At 47.1% G+C, this 22543-nt stretch overlaps 1 protein-coding gene across 4 annotated transcripts in view; it reads right to left on the bottom strand.

Annotated features, from left to right (window-relative positions):
• Window positions 1-22543, bottom strand: part of DDX43 (DEAD-box helicase 43) — a 263226-nt gene that overhangs the window by 145615 nt on the left and 95068 nt on the right. For 2 of the 4 annotated variants that reach the window (XM_040349947.1, XM_040349949.1), the window contains exons 6-9: window positions 18302-18458; window positions 9291-9409; window positions 5394-5537; window positions 4353-4463 (exon numbers count right to left, since the gene is read on the bottom strand). In XM_040349947.1, the coding sequence (XP_040205881.1) occupies window positions 4353-4463; window positions 5394-5537; window positions 9291-9409; window positions 18302-18458 (531 nt within the window). The remainder of the gene's footprint in view (window positions 1-4352; window positions 4464-5393; window positions 5538-9290; window positions 9410-18301; window positions 18459-22543) is intronic. The other 2 variants (XM_040349950.1, XM_040349951.1) reach the window with 1 other exon arrangement.

The raw sequence follows: 22543 nt of genomic DNA, 5'->3' as shown, positions 1-22543 counted from the left end.
CACCGAGCTACACTTTCTGGCCTAAACGTTTAACATCCACCCGAATCTTCGGAGGGTCTGAATGGGAATAACCCATCCACTAGGTCGGAGACAGAAGCTGCTCTCAGAAGAAAGTCGTCCAAGTAGCCAATGAGGCAAAGCCTCGCAGCTGAAAACCCATGGTGCCGACGCCAGATCAAAAGGGAGGGCCACAGGCTGACAGAGACCCTTCTCTCATCACGAAGCACAGAAAAAAAACACTGTGACATGTGCAAAACGGGACATGAATGTATGCATCCCTGATGTCCGAGGACGTCAGGACATCCCCCGGATGAAGCGCAGCTACCACCGAACAAATGGATTCCATGCAGAACTACCCGACGTTCAAAGGTATTTAGGGCCTGAGGCCCATAGAAAACCCCAAAACTCTCGTCCTGCAGGAAAGGTAAAATTACCTCGCAGCTTAGCAAATCCCACACTGCCCAAGGCAGACCGACGGGCCGAGAGAGGAAGACACAAGGACAGAACTTTGTTCTGTGGATAGGAGGAAACCCTATCTAGTACTCCGAAGAGACCACCTCGCAGACCCACTAGTCAGAGAGCAGGGAGGTTTCACTGAATTGTGAACCTGCAAGCCACCCCTCCCACCCAGAGCCCAGGCCCACACTGCTACGAATTCAAAATCGCGGCAAAATGCGCGATTTTACCGCGATTTCGCGGCTGCGATTTTGACGCGATTCTGCCGCGATTTCGGCCGCAATTTAATGTAAATCGCGGCCCGAAATTGCAAAAAGTAGTACAGGAACTACTTCTTGAAATCGCACTGATTAGGACAGTGCCATTGCCGACAATTGCCGCCGATTTGAGATGCGATTTGACATGTCAAATCGCATCTCAAATCGCACCCAGTGTGAACCAGGGCAGAGACAGGGAGGGAAGGCTATATACATTGGCAGGATTTGGGTGAGGCGTGATCGGCTTATGCACCCAGGGACAGAATAGTCCCCCAGCTGGGCCTTTGACGGCCTGGGAGGGTTGCCCCTAAATAATACACACACATGGTGTGTATGTATATTATGTAGGTGTATGCACACATGTCTTTGGAGGAAACCGGAGTACCCGGAGGAAACCCACGCAGACACAGGGAGCGACAATGCAAGCTCCAGGAAGATTGGCGTCAGTGTGCGGATTCTAACCAATGACTCTTTTGCTGCCAAGTAATGGAGTTAAGCACTACACCACCGTGTGCATAAAACCATTCTGAAACAGACGCCCTGGATAACAAGGGCGCAGCATTCAATGAAGCATCACAGACCTATATGAGGCCCTGGACCAGATGGTCCGCTAGGCTAATAACCTCAGGAGAGAGTCGGTGCTCCTCCACTGTCTGGTGCAAAATGCTCACTCTGTGAGTTGTATACAGCACTAGGGGTCAGAACTACTCCAGGATGGCCGCCGAGCGTTCAGAACGCGGCCACAGGAAAATGGCCGGCACAATGTAAGCTGCGCCATAGCGGGGCTACAACAAAATGGGCGCCAATGGGAGTTTTCAATGCAATTGAAAAACCTCCCAAAAAATGGTGCCAGCGTCGACTGAGACCCCAGTATAGTGGGCACAAGCCAGACCCCAGCATGGTAAACATGGAATGGGTCAGTACTTCGGATCTTCTATCAGTCAGATCCATAGAAGTGGGGGTTCCCGCCCGGCGGTGAGGGACTACAAAAGCCCTCAGCGGCTTTTCTCATTCCGCATCTCAGAAATTATCAAAGAAGGGCACAGAAGGAAAAAACCTACACAGCGGTCTGATTTGTGTGATCCAAAAAAGACCGAGCCCTCGGCGGAAACCCAGCTGCACTATGCAGCTTAGGAGAGTCCCTTGCAGCAGTAAAAAGCGCACCCATAAATGCCTTATTCTGCCTTTTTTTTTTTTTTTTAACTAGGTACCTGGTCCATGGCTCCATAACAGAGCATTCCCCAGGGGATAACGGGGGAAGGGGGCACTATTTTACCGCCCGCCCGCAGTCCACCCCCACCCTGGCACAAACCGTGTCCAGGACTAACAATAAAAACTCTGTGGGAATCCCAGGTGCTAACACCTGCTGCCACCACCAGCATGTGGGGAAGGACCCAGATACTGACTCCAATATTTACATAGTGTGTATTATAATATGCACACCTGTCCATAGAAATAGGGCTCTAGGAGCTTTTGTCTATTCAGGGCCTCTCACCCACTTGCTGCGCTGACCAGGGGTAACCAGGGGACTCCCTCAGGAGGAGACTGCCCAGCGCTGCCTGTGAGGAAAAGAACCGTGAGGTAACTTTTGCAGGGACCTGTGTTTAAACAGGAAAAGCCTCCTAGGGCTGTTTTATTTAAGGACAAGTCACAGATACAGCATAAAAAGCAAAACCATTACAGGTGTCACCAATCAGTCAGCGTCTGCTGAAGTATAATCATAAACATCTGTGCTCATCACAGGGCTTTTTACCTCACAGGAAAGCCCAATACAAAAAAGAAAAAACACAGGCCAGATAACAGCCCCCTCAGGAAGGCCCCCTCCCCCCTGACAGCGGCAATGTTAGCAATGCAGCAAGGGAAAGGAGCAGGGAAGGGAGAAGGGACCCCCAAACCCCAGGAATGCCCAGCTGTACCAACCCACCGAAGCAGGAGGGACTGTACTTACCCGTCCAAGCGAGGACTCGCTGACGCATTCCTGACAGAACTACAACCGAAATGGAGGTAGCTGTCGGCCCGGTCCACTGTGAGTGAGACAACACCACAGCCCAGTCATATGTGGACCTCGGAGCAAAGCTCACCGGCCACCCCAGGAGTCATGGGGTATGGCGTGGCAGACCAAGCCTCTTTGCAAAGGTGTGCCCACGCTTGCTGGTCGGACTGAGTAGACTACAAGGATCTATATTATCCAGCCTGTCTCTCAGCCGACAGTTGAAAGAAGATTCTTCAAGAAAAAGTGAAAATAAAATAAAAGAAGATAGAATAAAATAAAATTTCTCCTACATAAAATTAGAGATAAAACTTTTCTGTGGGGCATGTCCAAGATGGCTGAGTGACCAGAAGTCTATTCAGGAGCTCTACTGCAGGAAAATTGCTTCTACTATCCTGGCCGGGTATCTGTGTGCCATTTCCTGAGCAACTAGTTGGTGGATGCCTCCTAAACATGCCGGCAGAGGGGGTAAGATCAGTTTTCCAGCCGCTACGTGCTCACATGGAGTCCCAGACAAAGCCCGCAGAGTAGTCTGCTGCCACCCCAGAGGTTATGGCGGCTATAGCCACCTGTCAGGTGGTCGTTGCGACATGCCAGGCGACCCTCACTAGCAAAAATTGAGGCGGTCCAGCTGGATGTGGGGGTTATTCAACAAGATATGGACAAAGTCGTGCTTGTCTACTGCTAAAACGTGGGTGGGCCTGCTTGAAGACAATGTGGCAGATAACACAAGCGCAGTCTGCTCCCTGCAATCCAGACATGGATCAGGAAGACTGTTTGGAAGGTAGCATTAAGTGGTCAATTAAAAAAAAAAACAAGTTGATACATGTAAAATTTTTGCACAGGGTCTAGTATACCCGCCAGAGACTGCACAGAATTTATCCCCAGAGGTCGCAGGATTGCCCCAGGTGTGGTAGTGCTAAAAGGAATGTATATCCATATGTTCTGGAGCTGCCCGGGGTTTGCTCAGTATTGGGAGATCGTGGAACTCATTAATTGTTGCCTCCAGCTGACTCTTCTGGTTTCACCAGAGATGGCTCTGTTGGGGATCCAGGATGATAAGCAATGGCCTAGGTGTATTAAACTACTGCTAGCATACCTTTTCTATTATGCCAACTGGGAATTTATTCTAAGATGAAATTACATTTTCCCTCCCTCCGTAGATTCATGGAAAAAAAATAAAAAAAAACTATTAATGCTGCTCTTCCTTTATACAAGTTAACCTACATTAACAGCTCCAATACATTTTTGACAAGGTGAAGCAGCCATAGACAGCTTAGGCTGAGCACTTCCTTCTTCTGTTTTTCTTTTGGTACTTGAGTGGCTGCTTTACCATCTTTGTCCCTTTTGGGTCTTAAATGGGGAAAGGGAGTGGTGGTTTTATTTTTCTTCCTTTTTATTGATAATTCTCCATTTGGGGTTTACCCACGGTGCAGTTCGCCTACAAGTTTGCCTGATGTGCATTTTGCTCACTTTAAAAATTGTTAGTGTATAATGCACTTCTTGATATTGTCCATATTTTTGCATTTGTACCATGCTTGTGTTCAATAATGGAACATTGTTTGTTTTTCTTTTTTGGAAAAACACTTTTCTGTTAAGTATTCTTTATGAAAAGAAAAAAATGTAATTGTTACAACTAAAACTGGTACCTTTCAAATCCTTTGTATTTATACTTGGAACACTCTGCCTTAACTTGAAGAGCTAATTCTCGAGTTGGTGCCAGAACCAGCATACCAGGTCCCTCACGTTTATTTCTGGGTCTATTAAAAGAGATAATAGGGAGAGATATATTGAAACATTTAGACAACTCTCAGTGTAGTGTATTGAAGCAGTTAAAAAAAGAAAAAAAAAAAATAGTAATAAAATATTTCCAACTGAGCTCAACACTTACAGGGCTCATTTACACTTGCTTCGACTTTTTTTTTTAAATCAAGTAATTTTTATTTTGTTTTTGTTGTTGCTTTATACATACAAAGGTTAAAACAAATTGGTGATGAACATAGAAGTAATAAACATTTCATTTAGTTTAAGTGCAAACAGAAAAAGATTAGTTCAATCAAAGACTATAATAGATATCTATTTTACAAGAAACATCTAACAGGACAATATAATAACAAACAACATACACCTCTATATAGGGATTCTATTCTCCGCTTCTTGATTATAAGTTGATCTCCTCACTTACATCTATCCCCCTCCCTCTACTCCCCAATATCCTCACACAAACCATCATAAAACAAACTAGAATCAAGCCAATGAGACCATATTTTAGTAATAGTGTTTTATTACACTTGCTTCGCTTTCAACACACATTAAAGTGTCTACCATTTACCGTTTGAAACTCGGCAAATGCCCTGTGTGTGTGTTGATTTTCTATTTGTTGTAAAGGGACCCAGTGGAGCCCCAGCTCTACCCCTTGTTCAGCAGATCCCCTGCTCTTCCAATGTCACACTCAGTAGTAACCCCAGCTCTGCTGACCCTTTGTGGATGGCTGATCCTCCTCTCTCTCCGGTTCCCGCACCCTTGTGCTAAATTGCTTCAATGCTGCTCACCACATGACATCTGCTCTGGTCCCCTAGCTCTGCCAATTCTCTGCCACTCGGTTCCCGCTCTCCTGTAGCGTTACCATGCTGCACACCACGTGTGCCATCTGCTAGTTTCTCCACTCCAGTCCGGACGACCCCACTCACCTTCCTGCTGCTCCATACTGTAAATCAGATGCCATGTCTGCACCAGAAAATTCCAGAATATATAAACACATGAACCAGAAGTGACTGATGGTTTTGCTGACTGGTTCGTATTTTGATTTCCAAACATCCTGGTATATCTTATACCTGCAATACCTCCAAAACAAAGTGAAGTTAACTCTGAATAAAAGCTTCAGGTGCTGCAAGCGAGCGTTATCAGACTTCTATGGAGGCTTTGGAGACACTTTGAAGCACCAAGAAAGTGACATGCGGTGAAAATTTTTGAAGTGAAGCAAAGCACAAAACATGTGAACAGGACTGTAAGGTAACCATTTTATTTAGCGACATGTGTTTTGATTGGCTTTCAGAGTGCTTAAAAAAAAATCCAATGACACATTTTGAAGCAAGTGTAAACAGGCCCCAAGAGGAAAATAATGCTACATGAATAAGATGGACAATGTAAACATCAGCATTACTAGACACCCATAACTGCATTACTTGAAGGCCTGTTTCAAATGGGTGTCAAAATGCAGGAGAGCTGTTTACACTAACAGCAAGCTTTGACAAAAGCATTTGCAGAGCCATTATCAAGCTTTGTTGAAGCTTTTAAAGTAACTTAGCTCCAAATTGTAAATGTTGAACACTGATCTTAAAAGGAGTGGCGATTGCCACTTTAAGCAAGCTGCTAGCAGGCTTCAAAACTTCTTAAAGCTTGTTGAAAGCCTGCTAGCAGCTTGTATAAAGTTCCAATCTTTGTTCATAATTTACAAACTGGAGCTGAATGGTACCTTAAAAGCTTCAACAAAGCCTGCTGCAAGCTCTCCAAATGCTCTGTCAAAGATTATGGTTTACATTGTTTGTATAAAAACTGAAGCCTATGTGAAGCAGGCCTGATGCCGCGTACACACACCATAGTTTTTCGGCATGAAAAAAAACTGACGTTTTTAAAAACGTCATTTAAAATGATCGTGTGTGGGTTTCACATCGTTTTTCAGCTTCTGATAAAAAAAAAAAAAAAATATTCGAACATGCTGCATTTTTTAACGTGGTTTTAAAAAAAAAAATTGTGTGTGGGCTAAAACGACGTTTTAAACCCGCGCATGCCCAGAAGCGAATTATGAGACGGGAGCGCACGTTCTGGTAAAACTACCATTCATAATGGAGTAAGCACATTCATCACGCTGTAACAGACAAAAAAGCGCGAATCGTCTTTTACTAACAAGGAATCAGCTAAAAGCAGCCCAAAGGCGAATAGAACTTCCCCTTTAGAGTGCAGTCGTACGTGTTGTACATCACCGCGCTTTGTTCATCGTTTTTAAAAAAAAATGGTGTGTGGGCAACATAGTTTTTAATGATGAAGTTGGTAAAACGTCGTTTTTTTTCATGCCGAAAAACGATCGTGTGTACGCGGCATGACACTCTTCAGAGAATTACATACAGCAGAGGTCTCCTGCCTTTTTGGATTCAACCTCAGCAGAAAGTATTTGCTTTGTTTTCTTTTACACAAGAAAATCTGAACATCTATATTCATCACATAATTGAGAACTATATATTTAAAAACATTTATATATTTAAATGTTTTCACACAAAAAGCAAACATCCCAACACTTCCTAATAAATCCAGTTAGACAAAATGTGTGAATCCTGAAAGTTGAATGAATCTTGTGTAAAAATACATCTGTTGGTGTTGGACACTAGGGAACAGATTTATTAGAACTAGAGGTCGACCGATATATCGGTCGACCGATATATCGGCCGATATTTGGCCGTTTTTAAGAAATCGGCATCGGCCGATTATTGTAAAAAAATCGGCCGATTTTCGGCTGCCGCGTTAAAACCCCGCTCCACCTACAGCAGCACGAGAAATGAATCCTTCAGCCACGCTGCTGGTAGCCTGCGCGCCGGCCCCGCCCCCCTTACCTCGGCGGGCTGTAGCAGAAAGCAAACTTGTCACAAGCCCGAGCAGCTGCAGTACAAGTTGTCTGCGCAAAGAGATCACAAAAGCTTCCTGCATGCTGGGACGTTGGCGGGATTACTGAACATGGGCTCTAGGCTACGGCTCCAGCCGTAGCCTAGAGCCCATGTTCAGTAATCCCGCCACCGTCCCAGCATGCAGGAAGCTTTTGTGATCTCTTCGCGCAGACAACTACTGCAGCTGCTCGGGCTTGTGACAAGTTTGCTTTCTGCTACAGCCCGCCGAGGTAAGGGGGGGCGGGGCCGGCGCGCAGGCTACCAGCAGCGTGGCTGAAGGATTCATTTCTCGTGCTGCTGGAGACTGGGGTAATGTACAGTATTCCTATCATCTCTGATAGGTGCCTCGGCTCTCTAGTGATTGTACATAGTACTCCAACTCACGTGGGAGCTCACAGGTGTCATCCAATGGACAGTGCTGGAGGGAACAGTGTGTACATGTTAGAGCACACCCCTCTCCTGTATACACACTCATTTTATATATATCCATCCCCACCCACGGCCAGCTGCATCCATCCACCCCCCTCTACAAAGCATCTCCCACCCACGGTCAGCTCCATCCATCCATCCCCCTTCACAATGCATCCCCCACCCACGGCCAGCTCCATCCATCCATCCCCCTTCACAATGCATCCCCCACCCACGGCCAGCTCCATCCATCCCCCTTCACAATGCATCCCCCACCCACGGCCAGCTCCATCCATCCATCCCCCTTCACAATGCATCCCACGGCCAGCTGCATCCATCCCCCTTCACAATGCATCCCCCACCCACGGCCAGCTCCATCCATCCATCCCCCTTCACAATGCATCCCACGGCCAGCTGCATCCATCCATCCCCCTTCACAATGCATCCCCCACCCACAGCCAGCTGCATCCATCCATCCCCCTTCACAATGCATCCCCCACCCACGGCCAGCTTCATCTATCCATCCCCCTTCACAATACATCCCCCACCCACGGCCAGCTCCATCCATCCCCCTTCACAATACATCCCCCACCCACGGCCAGCTCCATCCATCCATCCATCCCCCTTCACAATGCATCCCCCACCCACGGCCAGCTGCATCCATCCATCCCCCTTCACAATACATCCCCCACCCACGGCCAGCTGCATCCATCCATCCCCCACCCACGGCCAGCTGCATCCATCCATCCCCCTTCACAATGCATCCCCCACCCACGGCCAGCTGCATCCATCCATCCCCCTTCACAACACATCCACCGCCAGCACCATCCATCTATCCCCCTCCACAACACATCCCCCACCCACACCCAGCACCATTCATCCATCCCCCTCCACAATGCATCCCCCACGCACAACCAGCACCATCTTTCCCCCTCCACAACGCATCTCCCACCCACGCCCAGCACCATCCATCCCCCTCCACAACGCATCCCCCACCCACGCCCAGCACCATTCATCCACCCCCCTCCACAATGCATCCCCCAGGCACAGCCAGCACCATCTTTCCCCCTCCACAACGCATCTCCCACCCACGCCCAGCACCATCCATCCTCCTCCACAATGCATCCCAATCCAAAAATCGGCCCAAAATATCGGCCGCAAAAATCGGCCATCGGCTGCCCCGATTTCTAAATATCGGTATCGGCCAGAGAAAAACCCATATCGGTCGACCTCTAATTAGAACTGGAGAAAACACTACACACCAAGTTGCGAACCACAGCGACCTACCAAAATTCTTGCTAAAATTTTCTTTAAAGAAAAAAAAAAAAAAAAAAAAGGTAGAACCTAACTGGTTGCTATTAACAACTGCTCTGGTTTAGTTCTTTGACACGTCCAATCTTATAACCACATATGTAAACATGCAGAAACTATAGCAGCATACACCAAAAAACATCTTAATTGAAATATGTAGGAAAATTATACAGCAAGAGATAAAAAAAATAAAATAAAAAAACACCTTACACTGGTTGAAGATCTAAGTGAATGAACCCAGGTAGTAAGTAGGCTAGAGTTTTTCCAGTGCCAGTTTGTGCAATCCCAATGAGATCTAATCCTTGAAGAATTATTGGCCATGCCTGTGACTAAATACAAAATGTTTTAAGGGTTAAACATTGCTTTGTAAGCTATAGTCAACAATGCAAAAACAATCAAAAAGACCTTTGAGGAAAATTTCACACATTTTTAATAGTATGGCCAAAGCTTTTTTTGGGCTATACTTCTATGGACAGCAGGAGTGAAGTTTGCTCTGTACTCCCGTGAACCGTTTTCAGCTAACAAGCCGGTCCATGCTCTGGAAAGAGACCAACATGATGATCGTAATACGGCCAGAAGACTGCAATAGTAGCTGGCCCAGCCTCTTAGCTGCCCCGCTAGGAGACCAAAGCCAGCCACTCTCTCCCCTCCTCAGCCTGGCCTTCCAGTGAGTGCTGGAGGGGTAGAGCAGAGAGCCAGTGACCGATAGTCAACTCCCTGCTCAAAAGTGAACTGAGCATTTAGTATACAGTGCATTCATAAAGTATTCAGGCCAACTTTACTTTTTTTCAAGCTTGTTATATTCCAGCCTAATACAGTGGAGCCTTGCATTACAAGCATATTCCGTTCCAGGAGAATGCTCGTAATCCAAAGCACTTGTATATCAAAGCAAGTTTCCCCATAGAAGTCAATGTAAACGAAAATAATTTGTTCCACATTGACTTCTTTGGCATGCAATACCGCATGTGGCCAGAGGTGGGGGGCACCAGAGACAGCTCGGCTGAACTTGGAAAACCTTGGAAACAGTTTCTCTTTCATTCATGGATGGACACAGCTCCTTTATTCTTGACAGTGGGGTTTATATGCCGTCTATCAGGAGAAGACTAGGCAGACATGTTAAACAGTTAAAAACAAGTTCCTGAGATCTACCATCAACTGCTGGCTGGGTGACAGGCTGGATAATATAGATCCTTGTAGTCTCCCCAGGCTGGCCATAGAGCGCGGGCAGACATTTAGCTACGCACTGGGTCGGCCACAACATACCCCATTGCTCAAGGGGTGGCCGGTGAGCTATGCTCCGGGGTACACATATTACCGGGCTACTGCTGTCACAGTGGGCCATGGTCGACAGCCACTTGGAACAGCTGAGCATTCCTGGGGTGGTCGATTAGGGGGTCTCTCACTCTCCCTTTCTCTCCCTGTCCCTTCCCTCCTCCCCATGCATCTGGGCTGGGCCTGCTGTGTACCTGACCAGGGGGGGCTCCGGGTCCTAGCTGGGGACTGCGCGGTGTGTCCAGGGTCCGCTCTTAGTGTGGGTGGTCTGCCATGTGGTGGGCCTCCGCTCGGAGGCTCAGCGTGTTTGTAGCCTTTTCTTTTATCTCAGAAACGTTTAGGCGCCCATTTTGGATGAGCCGGCGCCATTTTCTTGTAGCAGCACTGGTTCTAATGCCAATCCAGCTGGCGGACATTTTCTTGTAGCTCACGCTCTTTTTTTCCTCCTTGTAGCCCTAGCTTGGTTTTGGCCTCTAGAGCTTGAAACGTCTTGCTGAACGGCGCGAACAGCACATAACACCTCAGAAACGCCTTAGGAGAGAGCGCAGACCACAGCGCTACCTGGGTCGGGGGAGGGGGGGTTGTGCTCTGGGGAGCCCCTCAGTCTGTAGCAGCTAGGAGGGTGGGGCTTGTGTACCGTGCCTTTAGTCCCTAAGTGGCGGTCAGGTAAGCATGGCGTCAGAAGCCAACACTTCTTCCCCAGACATTCCTGTGATAGCAACTGGTGCCCCTGCGGTACCTGTGGACGCTTTGTTTGCGGTCCTGGAATCCTTTGTTGCCAGGGTGGAATCGGTGTGTGGGTGCAGGGGGGGGGATGCCCCCTCCTCCCACCATCTTCTGGGGAAAGCTCTGACACAGGGCCCCTGTTCTGACGTGTCAGAGGGTGCGGACCAGGACCAAACAGTGAGGAAGAGTCAGAGTTTGGGTTAGCGCAGGAAAAGGCGCTTGTTGGAGCACTTGTCACCGCAGTGCGGGAAACCCTCAAACTGGAGGATACGGCGGGGCATCTACTGAGGTGTCTGTCCCTTTTGGGGCCCACAAGCTGGACCGCACTGCCAAGGTGTTTCCTTACGCAACTTATTTTGATACGTTCATAGACAAAGAATGGGTACGACCGCAGAGGGCCTTTTCGGTCACAAAACGCATGGCGGTCCATTACCCCTTTGAGGAAAGTCTCCTCCAAAAAATAGACATCTCCCCCAGTTGTGGACACCCCGGTATCCAGGGTAAACAAGGTAACCACGATTCCGGTAGAGGGGACCCCTGACTTTAAGGACCCTGCAGATAGGAGGACCGAGGCGGTGTCCTGGTCCATGTTCACGGTGCTGGGGTCAGCATTGTGGTTAGTATTGGCCACGGCCCTGGTGTCAGACACTTACTAAATGGGCAAAGTTGTTGCAGTGTGAGTTGGAGAAGCAACAGGCTTCCCCGGTCTGGGTGGAACTGGCCGACCAGTTGGTGCATGGCCTTAAGTATGTCTGCGATGCAGCCTTGGATACAGCTTCCTTGCTTTCCAGAGCCTCAGTATCGGCTGTGGTGCTACGTTGCCCGATTTGGCTAAAATGCTGGTCCGCGGACCAGACTTCCAAGAAGGCTCTGGCGGATTTGCCCTTCCAGGGAGGGAGGCTATTTGGAGCTTCACTGGACGACATTATTAAGAATGTCACTGGGTGTAAGAGCACGCTGCTACCACAATCCAGAAAGGGTAAAGAGCCGCGCCGTAGGCCAGGGCCCTCCTTTTCCACTCTGAAGCGGTTTTTTTTCCCGTCAGTCTGGGCCTGCAGGTAAGCGTTCCCAGGACCAGCTGAGAGACAAAAGCGTCCCTGGGTTTGCAAGCCAAACAAGCCTCCATCCTATCCTGTATCTCAAAGCTCTCAACACCTTTGTAAAAAGTACGAAGGTTCAAGATGGAGTCAGTCCGCTCTGTGGTCGCTGCTCTCCAATCCATCCAAGGGATTTTCTGGCGTCCTTGGACATCAAGGATGCATATTTGCATGTCCCCATATATGTTAGGCATCAGAGATTTCTGCGCTTTGTCAGGGGCAACCACTACCAATTTGTGGCTCTCCCCTTTGGCTTGGCGTAGGCACAAAGGGTTTTCACCAAGGTGCTCGCCCCGATTCTGGCTCTGCCGAGACAGCGAGGAATCGCTATTGTGGGCTACCTGGGATGACCTCCTTCTTAAAGTCGCTTCAGATTTTAGAGGAGAATGTGGCGATTGCCAGTCAGACCCTTCAAGAATTTGGTTGGGTACTGAACCTCCAGAAGTCAGTGTTGGTACCGACTCAACGCCTTAAAAACCTGGGCATAATTTTGGACTCCTCAGAGGCGAGAGTTTGTCCCCTTGGAAAGGTTGCAGACTCGGACTGCGGTAAAGCTGTTGGCATCTTGCAGGTGGTCGTCACTGCGCTTCTCCATAAGAGTCCTGGGTCTCATGGTGGCCACATTTGAGGCGGTACCGTATGCTCAATGCCACACTCGAGTCTTGCAAAGGCAGATCCTGTCCAAATGGGACAAAGCTCCGTTGTCTCTGGATTGTCAAATCCGGGTGAGTCAGCTAGTCAGGGTTTCCCTGGTCTAATGGCTGAGATCTCCGGCCCTTCAGTCCGGGAAGTCGTTCCTTCCCTTTTGCTGGACGGTGATCACGATGGATGCCAGTCTGACCGGCTGGGGGGGTGTTTGGGGCATACAGTCAAAAAAGGTTCGCTGGACGCAGCAAGAATCCTGCCTGCCGATCAATGTGCTGGAACTTTGGGCGATCAAGCTTTGCCTCTCCACGTGGTCTCAGAGGTTTCAGGGATGTCCAGTCAGGATCCAGTCGGACAATGCCACAGCGGTGGTGTATGTCAACCATCAAGGAGGAACAAGAAGCTCGGCTGCAGCCAGACGTGTTTCGGCTACTTTGCCGGAGATGGGGCACACCAGACGTGGATCTCCTGGCTTCTCAACTCAATCGAAAGGTATTGAGGTTTGTGGCCAGGTCCAAAAGATCCCTGGGTGGACATGATGCGTTGGTGGCTCCGTGGGGACAGTATCAGCTAATCTATGCCTTTCCCCTGCTAAAACTCCATCCTCGTCTGCTCCGCAGAGTGGAGACCTAGGGAATCCGGTGATTCTAATTGCCCAGATTGGCCTTGGCATCCCTGGTACACCGACCTTGTACGCCTGGTGGCGGATGTTCCTTGGCGACTGCCAATGCGAGAGGACCTTCTATCGCAAGGTCCTATACTTCATCCTGCTTTACGGTCGCTGGCTTCAACGGCATGGCTTTTGAAAGTCAGGTACTAAGGGAACAAGGCCTGTCGGACTCAGTAATTTCCACCATGCTGAGGGCACGGAAGTCATCTTCACGGAAGATCTATCATCGCACGTGGAAGGCCTACATCTCTGTGTGAGATGGAGTGGCGTCCACAGGCATATTCGGTTTCCAGGAACCTGCTGTTTTTATAGCGCTGAGTGGATCAAAAACTTGCCTTGAGCACCATTAAGGGGCAAAAATCAGCCCTGGCTGTCTTTTAATGACCCTTGGCGACACATTCACTGGTGAGTACGTTTGTGCAAGGGGTTCGACATGTGGCCCCTCCGGTTCGACCACCATTACCTCCATGGAATTTGAATCTGGTGCTCTCGGTACTTCAGAAACCTCCCATTTGAGATCAGAGATTTCCCTTTTGACACTCTCAGAAAGTTGCCTTTCTAGTGGCTATTACATCCATCAGGAGGGTTTCTGCGTTGGCGGCCTTGTCTTGTAAGTCCCCATACTTGATCCTCCACAAAAATAAGGCAGTGCTAAGCCCGCAGCCTTCGTTTCTTCCGAAAGTTGTTTAGGCTTTTCACTTAAATGGAGGACATTGTGCTTCCGTCCTTATGTCCTCGGCTGTCGCACCCCAAAGAGGTTGCTTTGCATTCATTGGATGTGGTCCGAGCTCTGCAGGTGTATCTGTCCGCTACGCCTCAGTTTCAGAGGTCAGACTCAGTGTTTGTGTCGGTGGCTGGTCCAAACAAGGGCCTGGCCGTCTTGTTGGCCACCATTTCTCAGTGGATCAGACAGATCGTGATTCAGGCTTATGCCCTAAAAGGGCAGGCGCCTCCCTTTCCTGTCACGGCGCATTCGACCAGGGCAATAGGTGCCTCCTGGGCCTTCCGACATCAAGCGTCTTTCTCCCAGGTGTGTAAGGCGGTGACCTGGTCGTCCGTTCACTTTCACCAATTATTACAAGGTTGATGTGCATGCATCTGCGGCCACAAAGTTTTGCAGGTGGCCATTTAAGGTTGCAACTCCTCCGTCGAGGAGCTGTGTTTGTTTTGGGGGGGGGGGGAGTTGGTTTGCTTGCTGTGCCCACACCTCGTTTTTTTGACACTGCTTGGGGACGTCCCTACTCTCAAGAATAAAAAGGAGCTGTGTCCGTCAATGAACGAAAGAGAAAATAGGATTTTTGCACTCACCGTAAAATCCCTTTCTCTGAAGTTCATTGACGGACACAGCACCCATCCCTCCTTTTTATGTTTGTACTGCTTTTTGACGAACTGAGCTGCTAGATGCCGAGTATGGGGTTATAGCCAGAGGGACCGCCCCCTGGGTGGTACTGTTCAGCTTTGCTGTTACATGTTTTTAACTGTTTAACATGTCTGCCTAGTCCTCTCCTGATAGAAGGAATATAAACCCTACTGTCAAGAATAAAGGAGCTGTGTCCGTCCATGAACTTCAGAGAAAAGGATTTTACGGCGAGTACAAAAATCCTATTTCCAAGAATTTTACCGTGCTCGTATTACAAAACGCTCGTTAACCACGTTACTCGTAATCCGAGGTTTCACTGTACTACAGTTTAAATTCATTTTTTCCCCTCATTAATCTACACCAAGTACCCCATAATGACAAACTGAAAAACAGAATTTTTGAAATTTCTGAATTAACCACTTACCGAATGACAGCTACAGCAGGGCTCGATAACTCTGGGAGGGCATACATTGAAGTCCTCCCAGAATCGCGCTCCCGCCCCCTGGGGCGGGAATAACCCTGACCGCCAGGTCCATCACGGATCACGGTAAAAGGCCACGGCCCTTTACCATGTGATCGCTCCGTCAAATAACAAACTGGCGTCATGTCCGGTTCCTCTCTCCCCTCTCTGTACAGTGTGAGCGGAGAGAGAAGAGGGGAGAGATCAGTTGCAGCAGCGCTGTGGGCTGCATGTGTAGTATAGAGAAAAAATGTAGCGCTAGTGATACAATGGAAACAATAGTTTCTCATTAAGTGAATAAATAATCACTGTACTGAAACAGTGATAATGGTGACAACAACCAATGTTGGGTGTAATTATATATATATATATAAAACAATATAAAAGCCGCGCGGCTTTTATATTGTTTTATTTTCTTGTCATCACACGCTAGCCGCTGCCTAATTAACTGTGTTGTGGTAGCGCGTTTTTTTGTTGTATAAATTATATATATATATATTTATATTACAGGTGAAGTCCACAAACACAACCAAACATAACAATGTAAAGTCCATCAATATAACTTGTGGATGAATGATAAAATGACCATGTAGATCCTCATGGGCAAACAATCATTTCTTTGAACTCAATAAAGATGTGAGCGCGCTTACCGGAACACGTGGATCTGCCTGTCAGTGACAGATCTTAGACATAGATGGGGAATACCAAGGATCTTCAGTAGAGGACCGTAGATAAGCGATGTCCTGGAACGGTGGACCGAGTCTCCCTAGATGTCTACCCTCAAAACCAACGAATGGAGGGGATGATGATATAACCCCTTGGGGGGATAGGACAAATGGAACTGAAAGGCTGCACACAGCATATGGGGAGAAAGGAGAAGAAAACAGAGCCCCAATGGTGCAGGTCAAAAATAAAGGTGTTATTGTAATAAAACCACAAAGTAACATTAAAAGTGATCACAAATCATTTTATCATTCACCCACAAGTTATATTGATGGACTTTACATTGTTATGTTTGGTTGCGTTTGTGGACTTCACCTGTTTATATATTCACCCAACATTGGTTGTTGTCACCATTATCACTGTTTCAGTATAGTGATTATTTATTCACTTATTTACTTAATGAGAAACTTGTTTCCATTGTATCACTAGCGCCACATTTTTTCTCTATACAACTGTTCAATTTTTGTCACATTGTTGTGTAGCAGCTGTTCCTTAGTTTAGTTTTTATTCCAGATCAGCGCAATATTTTCCCCCTTTTTTCCCTGTATGTGTAGTGCCCACAGCGCTGTTCTGTGCCCATTGCAGCCACAGCCATCCCTCCCTCCCTCCATGCTCAGCCTGCCATCCCTCCATACGCATCAATCCATACTCAACCTCTGTATGTAGCCAGGCTGTGGAAGTCTCCCACATGTGGCATCACCATACTCAGGAGTAGGGGAATCTGTTTTGGGGTGTCATTTTTGGTATGTACATGCCATGTGTTAGTAGCAGCAGTAAAAGGAGCAATGTACACAAAAGTGTGTGTGTGTGTGTGTGTGTGTGTGTGTGTGTGTGTGTGTGTGTGTGTGTGTGTGGGGGGGGGGGGGGGAGGGTTGTTGCGTGGGGGCGTTCATTGGGTGATGGGGTCAGGCTGTGGACTATAGACTATATAAGTGGACTCATTTACTTAAGGGATCTCTATTGTTTTTTTCCTGTTTCAGTGAGCTGTGGGCATCTCCACAAAATGTTGCTGGTTGGGCCTTTGTTGCTTCTAAGTTTTCATTTTGGTAATCCACCAAAATCTGGGTAGGCATGCTATCAAGTCTAGCTTCAGCAACTATTCTTTTGCCCCCACCCCTCTCATATATATATATATATATATATATACACACATATACACACACACACACATATACATGCACATACATACATACCACACATACACACACACACATACACACTATATATAAATGTGTGTGTGTGTGTATATATTATATATTTATATTATACATACACACACAGTAAAACCTTGGATTGCGAGCATTATTCGTTCTGGAAACATGCTTGTAATCCAAAGCACTTGTGTATCAAAGCGAATTTCCCCATAATGGAAACTCTGATGATTCGTTCCGCAACAATTTATTCATAGGTCCTTCAGGTTATAGTCCATATAAAAAGATCATAGCAATGTGACCAGGTTGTGTAACCATAAAATGTCCATCCACAAATGGAATCCTCCACAGGGGGATTAGAAGCAAAATCCAGCAGGAGCTACAGAGTATAAAGGAGAAGAGAGGGGCGCCTCCAAGTGTAGCAACATGTTGCTAAATGTTGCACCTTCTTTAAATGTAGCCATATTGCTACACTTGGAAGCGCCTCGTTTCTCTTTTATACTCAGTTTTGACATGACGTCAAAATGTATTAAAAAAAAAAAATTGTCTTGCAAAACGCTCTCAAACCAAGGTTTTAATGTGTGAGTGTGTGTGAGAGATTATATATATATATATATATATATATATATATATATATATATATATATATATATATATATATATCTCCTGTACATGAATATACCCAAACTTGTTACAAGACTTGTTCCTTTCATTCCAGATGGTCATCCTGGCTTCTGGCTACCACAGCCTGTCTCCACTGTCAAAAGTATAAAAAATGCGCTTTACCAATGCTGGTTTGCTCACAAGGAAAGCTTTCCTCAATCCATGCAAGCAAACCAAAAGTGGTGAAACACATCAAAGGAAGGTTGATTTCAGATGGAGACATCAATGTGTGCAGTCTTATTTCTGACAATTTGTAAACACAGATAGAGAAGCCAAGTTTGAGTGCGGCTTACATGTTTTATATAGATCAGCCCTGTAGTTCTGTTAGGCTTTTCATGATATTGTACAATTTTGAGAATGTTGTACCCTAGTTGATCGATACAAAAAATGATATGGCTACCCTTTTTTTTTTTTTTTTTGTTTAGGCTTAAATTTAATACAGATTAGTAACTACCTGAATCGGGGAAGGTCGTTCAAACCCAGCATTTTTTATTGCAGTCATAACTTCTGGGAAAGGAAGAAATGCTTCTTGAAAAGTGCGGATGGGGTTTGGAAATTGTCTTTTTCCACCATCTTTCAAGTCTTTACAAATAATGTTATTATTTTCCTTCCTATAAAAAATAATAATAATATATGAATAAAAAAATAAATATTAGGACACCACACAGTTGTATAACCTCTCTCTGACCCTAAACACAAACAAATTATAGAGGAAAAAAAAAACAAATATACAGAAATTTGAAAATACCTTAGACACTTTAGTTTATTCACTCATTCTATATTTAATGCCATGCTAACAAAGTAGACAAACAAATGCAGCTCTGTACTAACGAATCAATAAATGCAAATAACGCAATTAACCGAATTTGACTTGGTATCAGCCTTTTACAATCCCCAAGACAGCAACAATCTGCAGTGACCAAGCTTGGTGTTGCTGCTACAGGAAGAGTGTGCACACACTGAGCATGTGCAGCTTTTTGAAAAGGAATGGAGCCGACAAGCTTCAGGGGGGACCACATGGAATACAGGTATTCAACCTAAATTATGTGAGATTTCTTCATAGCAGAGTGCAACTACATCTACTGGGACTCCTTAACTGTATGGATGGTGTGACGGTATTGGTATGATATCCCCGTCAAAGATTCCCTTCTTCCATAAGAACGTCACCCAATATTCCACTAGGAGGAATATTCCTGAGATCGCCCATTAAGCCACACATTAGTCCAGGCTTACGGCTAGAACAAGACAGACTTTAATGTTATATCACACAGCTTATATGTCATTTCCAAAACTGTTACAATGACAAATCTCCGCCCCCCTCACACTGGGGATTCCATACAGATGATTAGGCAGACACGACGGAGCCGATGCTGAAAACACATTTTCTTTAGACAATGACATAAATGACGCTGAGTACTAGTTGTACTGAATACATTAACTAGACCGCTCTACCCCGCATATAGAGAGATAATTACCACAATGAAGCAATCAGAATAATTAACACAAGCCACTTAAACACAGATCTCCTTCACACAACACAATAGATCAATTAACCTTTAGAAATAGTGAGGGGACATTAGCACGTCAATAACCTGTTAGCCAGGACAGAATCACACAGGGCAAGCAGGGAGAATTACACTGAGACATATAGGCAAATGCATCACAATGGCCCCCCTTTTTCTCCCTGCTCCGGAAAACCCGGTTGGACCTTCCCTGGTCCAGTAGGGTTGACGGGTTCAGAGCTTTTAGTCCGAGGTTAACTCCATTTGGCGTGACTGACCTCCCTTGGCAACTGCTTCAGACTCAGGTATGCCACCGGGTCGTCAGATCACACGCCGTTCAGTCCCCAAGTCTTTGTGCGATCTGCAGAGTCACCAGAAGTCAGTGTGAAGACGGCGAATGGGTCTGTGCGCCGCCATCTAGGTGTCCCGCTATGGGAGGGGGCAGGTTATGGCTCTGAAGTGACAATCACAGGAGATTCATAAAAAGAAAAAGTTATATTTGTTGAAATGCTGTAGCACCGGTGCTCAGAGTTCGGGGGGGGGGGGAATCAGGGCCCCATAGGGTCAGCCACCCTCTGCTCCCTCCGCAGCTGCCGGTTCTCCTCTTTGAGCTTCTCCAGCTCCATCTCCAGTTCATGGAGCCTGGGGGGGTCAGCCTGCTGTGACCTCAGGCGGTTGTTCTCCTCCATGCGGCTTATGCACTCCTCCAGCTCTATGTACTCACGGATCAGCTCCTGCTTGCTCATGTTCTGCAGGCTCTCCACGTGGTCCTTCATCATCAGGAACTGGGTGGTGGTGTAAGGGGCCACCGGTGGGCCCTTGGCGAACATCTCGGCCCGCATCTGGGACGCCCGCTGCGACTCCCTCTCCTCCAGTCGCTTCTTCTCCTCCCAGGTCAGCTTGTTATACGGCTTCCAGGACCTCTTCTTCTTGGGGGGTAGCCGGCGGTGCCTTTTTCTGCCCAGCTCCCTCCAGGGCCCCTCCGGCTCATGGCTGTCGCCCATGACCAGCTGACAATGGTGTTCCCTGTTGTCCGTAATGCCAGATTGTACCGTGAGGACTTCGTAAATGGTGTCCAATGGTTCTTCCGGACCCAGCTCCTGGAGATCCCAAGCCGAGTCTACACAATGGGCTGCTGCTGGTGGGCGGTACCCCGGTTGAGACCAATTTGACCTGGTGTTGTCGTTCATGGGGCAATTCTGCTTGAAGTGACCCAGCTGTTTGCACCGGAAGCAGCGTTGTTCGTTGTCCTCCTGGCGTGGATAGCGAGGGCTAGATGTCACCGGTCTGTTAGGAGGTTGGTATCTAGCAGCTGGTGGGTGTGAGGGCACCGTTGGTCGTGGAGGTTGTACCCGTGATGTGACCTGGTTTGTCTTGCGAGTATCCGCATATTCATCCGCCAACTTTGCGGCCTCTGGTAGAGTCATGGGCCTGCGATCTCTCACCCAATCTTTGACGTCCGTCTGGATGTGATTGTAAAATTGCTCCAGGAGCATTAGTTGCAAAATGTCCTCTGCGGTGGTGGCCTGGCTGCTGTTAACCCAGTTAGAGGCCGACAGGGACAACTGGCATGCCCATTCCGCGTAAGAGTCTTTTGTGGTTTTGCGTGAGTCCCTGAACTTCTGTCGGTGGGACTCTGGGGTTACTGCATAACGAGCCAGGAGCGCTTCTTTAACCCTGGCGTAGCTATGGATATCCTGATCTGGCACGGTCCGGAAAGCATCAGAAGCTTTGCCTGACAGTTTGCCTGACAATATTGCAACCCAGTCTCTTCTAGCTATTCGGTGCAGGTTACATTGTCGCTCAAAGTCTGCCAGGTAGTTATCAATCTCACAGTCCTTTTCATCAAAAGCTTTAAAAGCGCTAAACGGAATCTTCCTTGCGTCTGCTGTGCTGTACTCACTGTTTGGAGAATGTGCGGCTGCTTGTTGGACTGCTGCCAGTTTTAACTGTAGCTCTGCGTCTCTTATTTGTTTATCCTTCTGTAGCTCTGCGTTTACTAACAGGTCCATCACTTTCAGCACCACATCCGGCGTTGGGTTTGGGCCGAACCATGCTAGCTTCTCTCTCATTAGCTTGTTGGCTGGCGATTCCTCCTCCTGAATCACTGGTGTCTCCATCTCTTGTACTGCTGGCGTTGCTGCAATCCCGTCCTCCTGGTCTATCTCCATTGATTCTGCTATGATGACCCGTTCGGTTTTGTTGCTAGCAATCCTTCCACGAACTTCCAGTAGTTCTTCCAGTGTCTGCTTGGAATCCTGGGTGTAAAGGAGAGTAGAAGGGAAAATCCCGCTGCTGCCAACCAATTGTGACGGTATTGGTATGATATCCCCGTCAAAGATTCCCTTCTTTCATAAGAACGTCACCCAATATTCCACTAGGAGGAATATTCCTGAGATCGCCCATTAAGCCACACATTAGTCCAGGCTTACTGCTAGAACAAGACAGACTTTAATGTTATATCACACAGCATGTCATTTCCAAAACTGTTACAATGACAAATCTCCGCCCCCCTCACACTGGGGCTTCCATACAGATGATTAGGCAGACACGACAGAGCCAATGCTGAAAACACATTTTCTTTAGACAATGACATAAATGACGCTGAGTACTAGTTGTACTGAATACATTAACTAGACCGCTCGACCCCGCATATAGAGAGATAATTACCACAATGAAGCAATCAGAATAATTAACACAAGCCACTTAAACACAGATCTCCTTCACACAACACAATAGATCAATTAACCTTTAGAAATAGTGAGGGGACATTAGCACGTCAATAACCTGTTAGCCAGGACAGAATCACACAGGGCAAGCAGGGAGAATTACACTGAGACATATAGGCAAATGCATCACAGATGGTTCTATGCAAAAAGTGAACTAACCCCTTAAAGAAATATACCACCCCACCCATTAAACACTGAAGGCGCAGCAGACTTGGCTCACTTTGCTATCGCCTCCATGGGGTTAATTTACAAAAGGCAAAAAGACTGTGCATTTTGCAAGTGCAGTTGGCTCCAGAGCTTAGTAAATGAAGGGACACTCTGCTGAGTTCTATCATTTAAGCATGTGATTGGGTATTCTTCGTAAAGTGAAGCTTTACCTCATTTACTAGGCTCTGGAGCAACTGCACAGTCTATTTTCCTTTAGTAAATCAAAACCCATTGGCAGCACTGATGCATACAGCCTAG

This window comes from Rana temporaria, chromosome 4, assembly GCF_905171775.1.
Source record: "Rana temporaria chromosome 4, aRanTem1.1, whole genome shotgun sequence".
Lineage (NCBI taxonomy): Eukaryota > Metazoa > Chordata > Amphibia > Anura > Ranidae > Rana > Rana temporaria.
The sequence above is the reverse complement of the archived record's forward strand: the minus strand, read 5'-3'. Positions and strand labels throughout refer to the sequence as shown.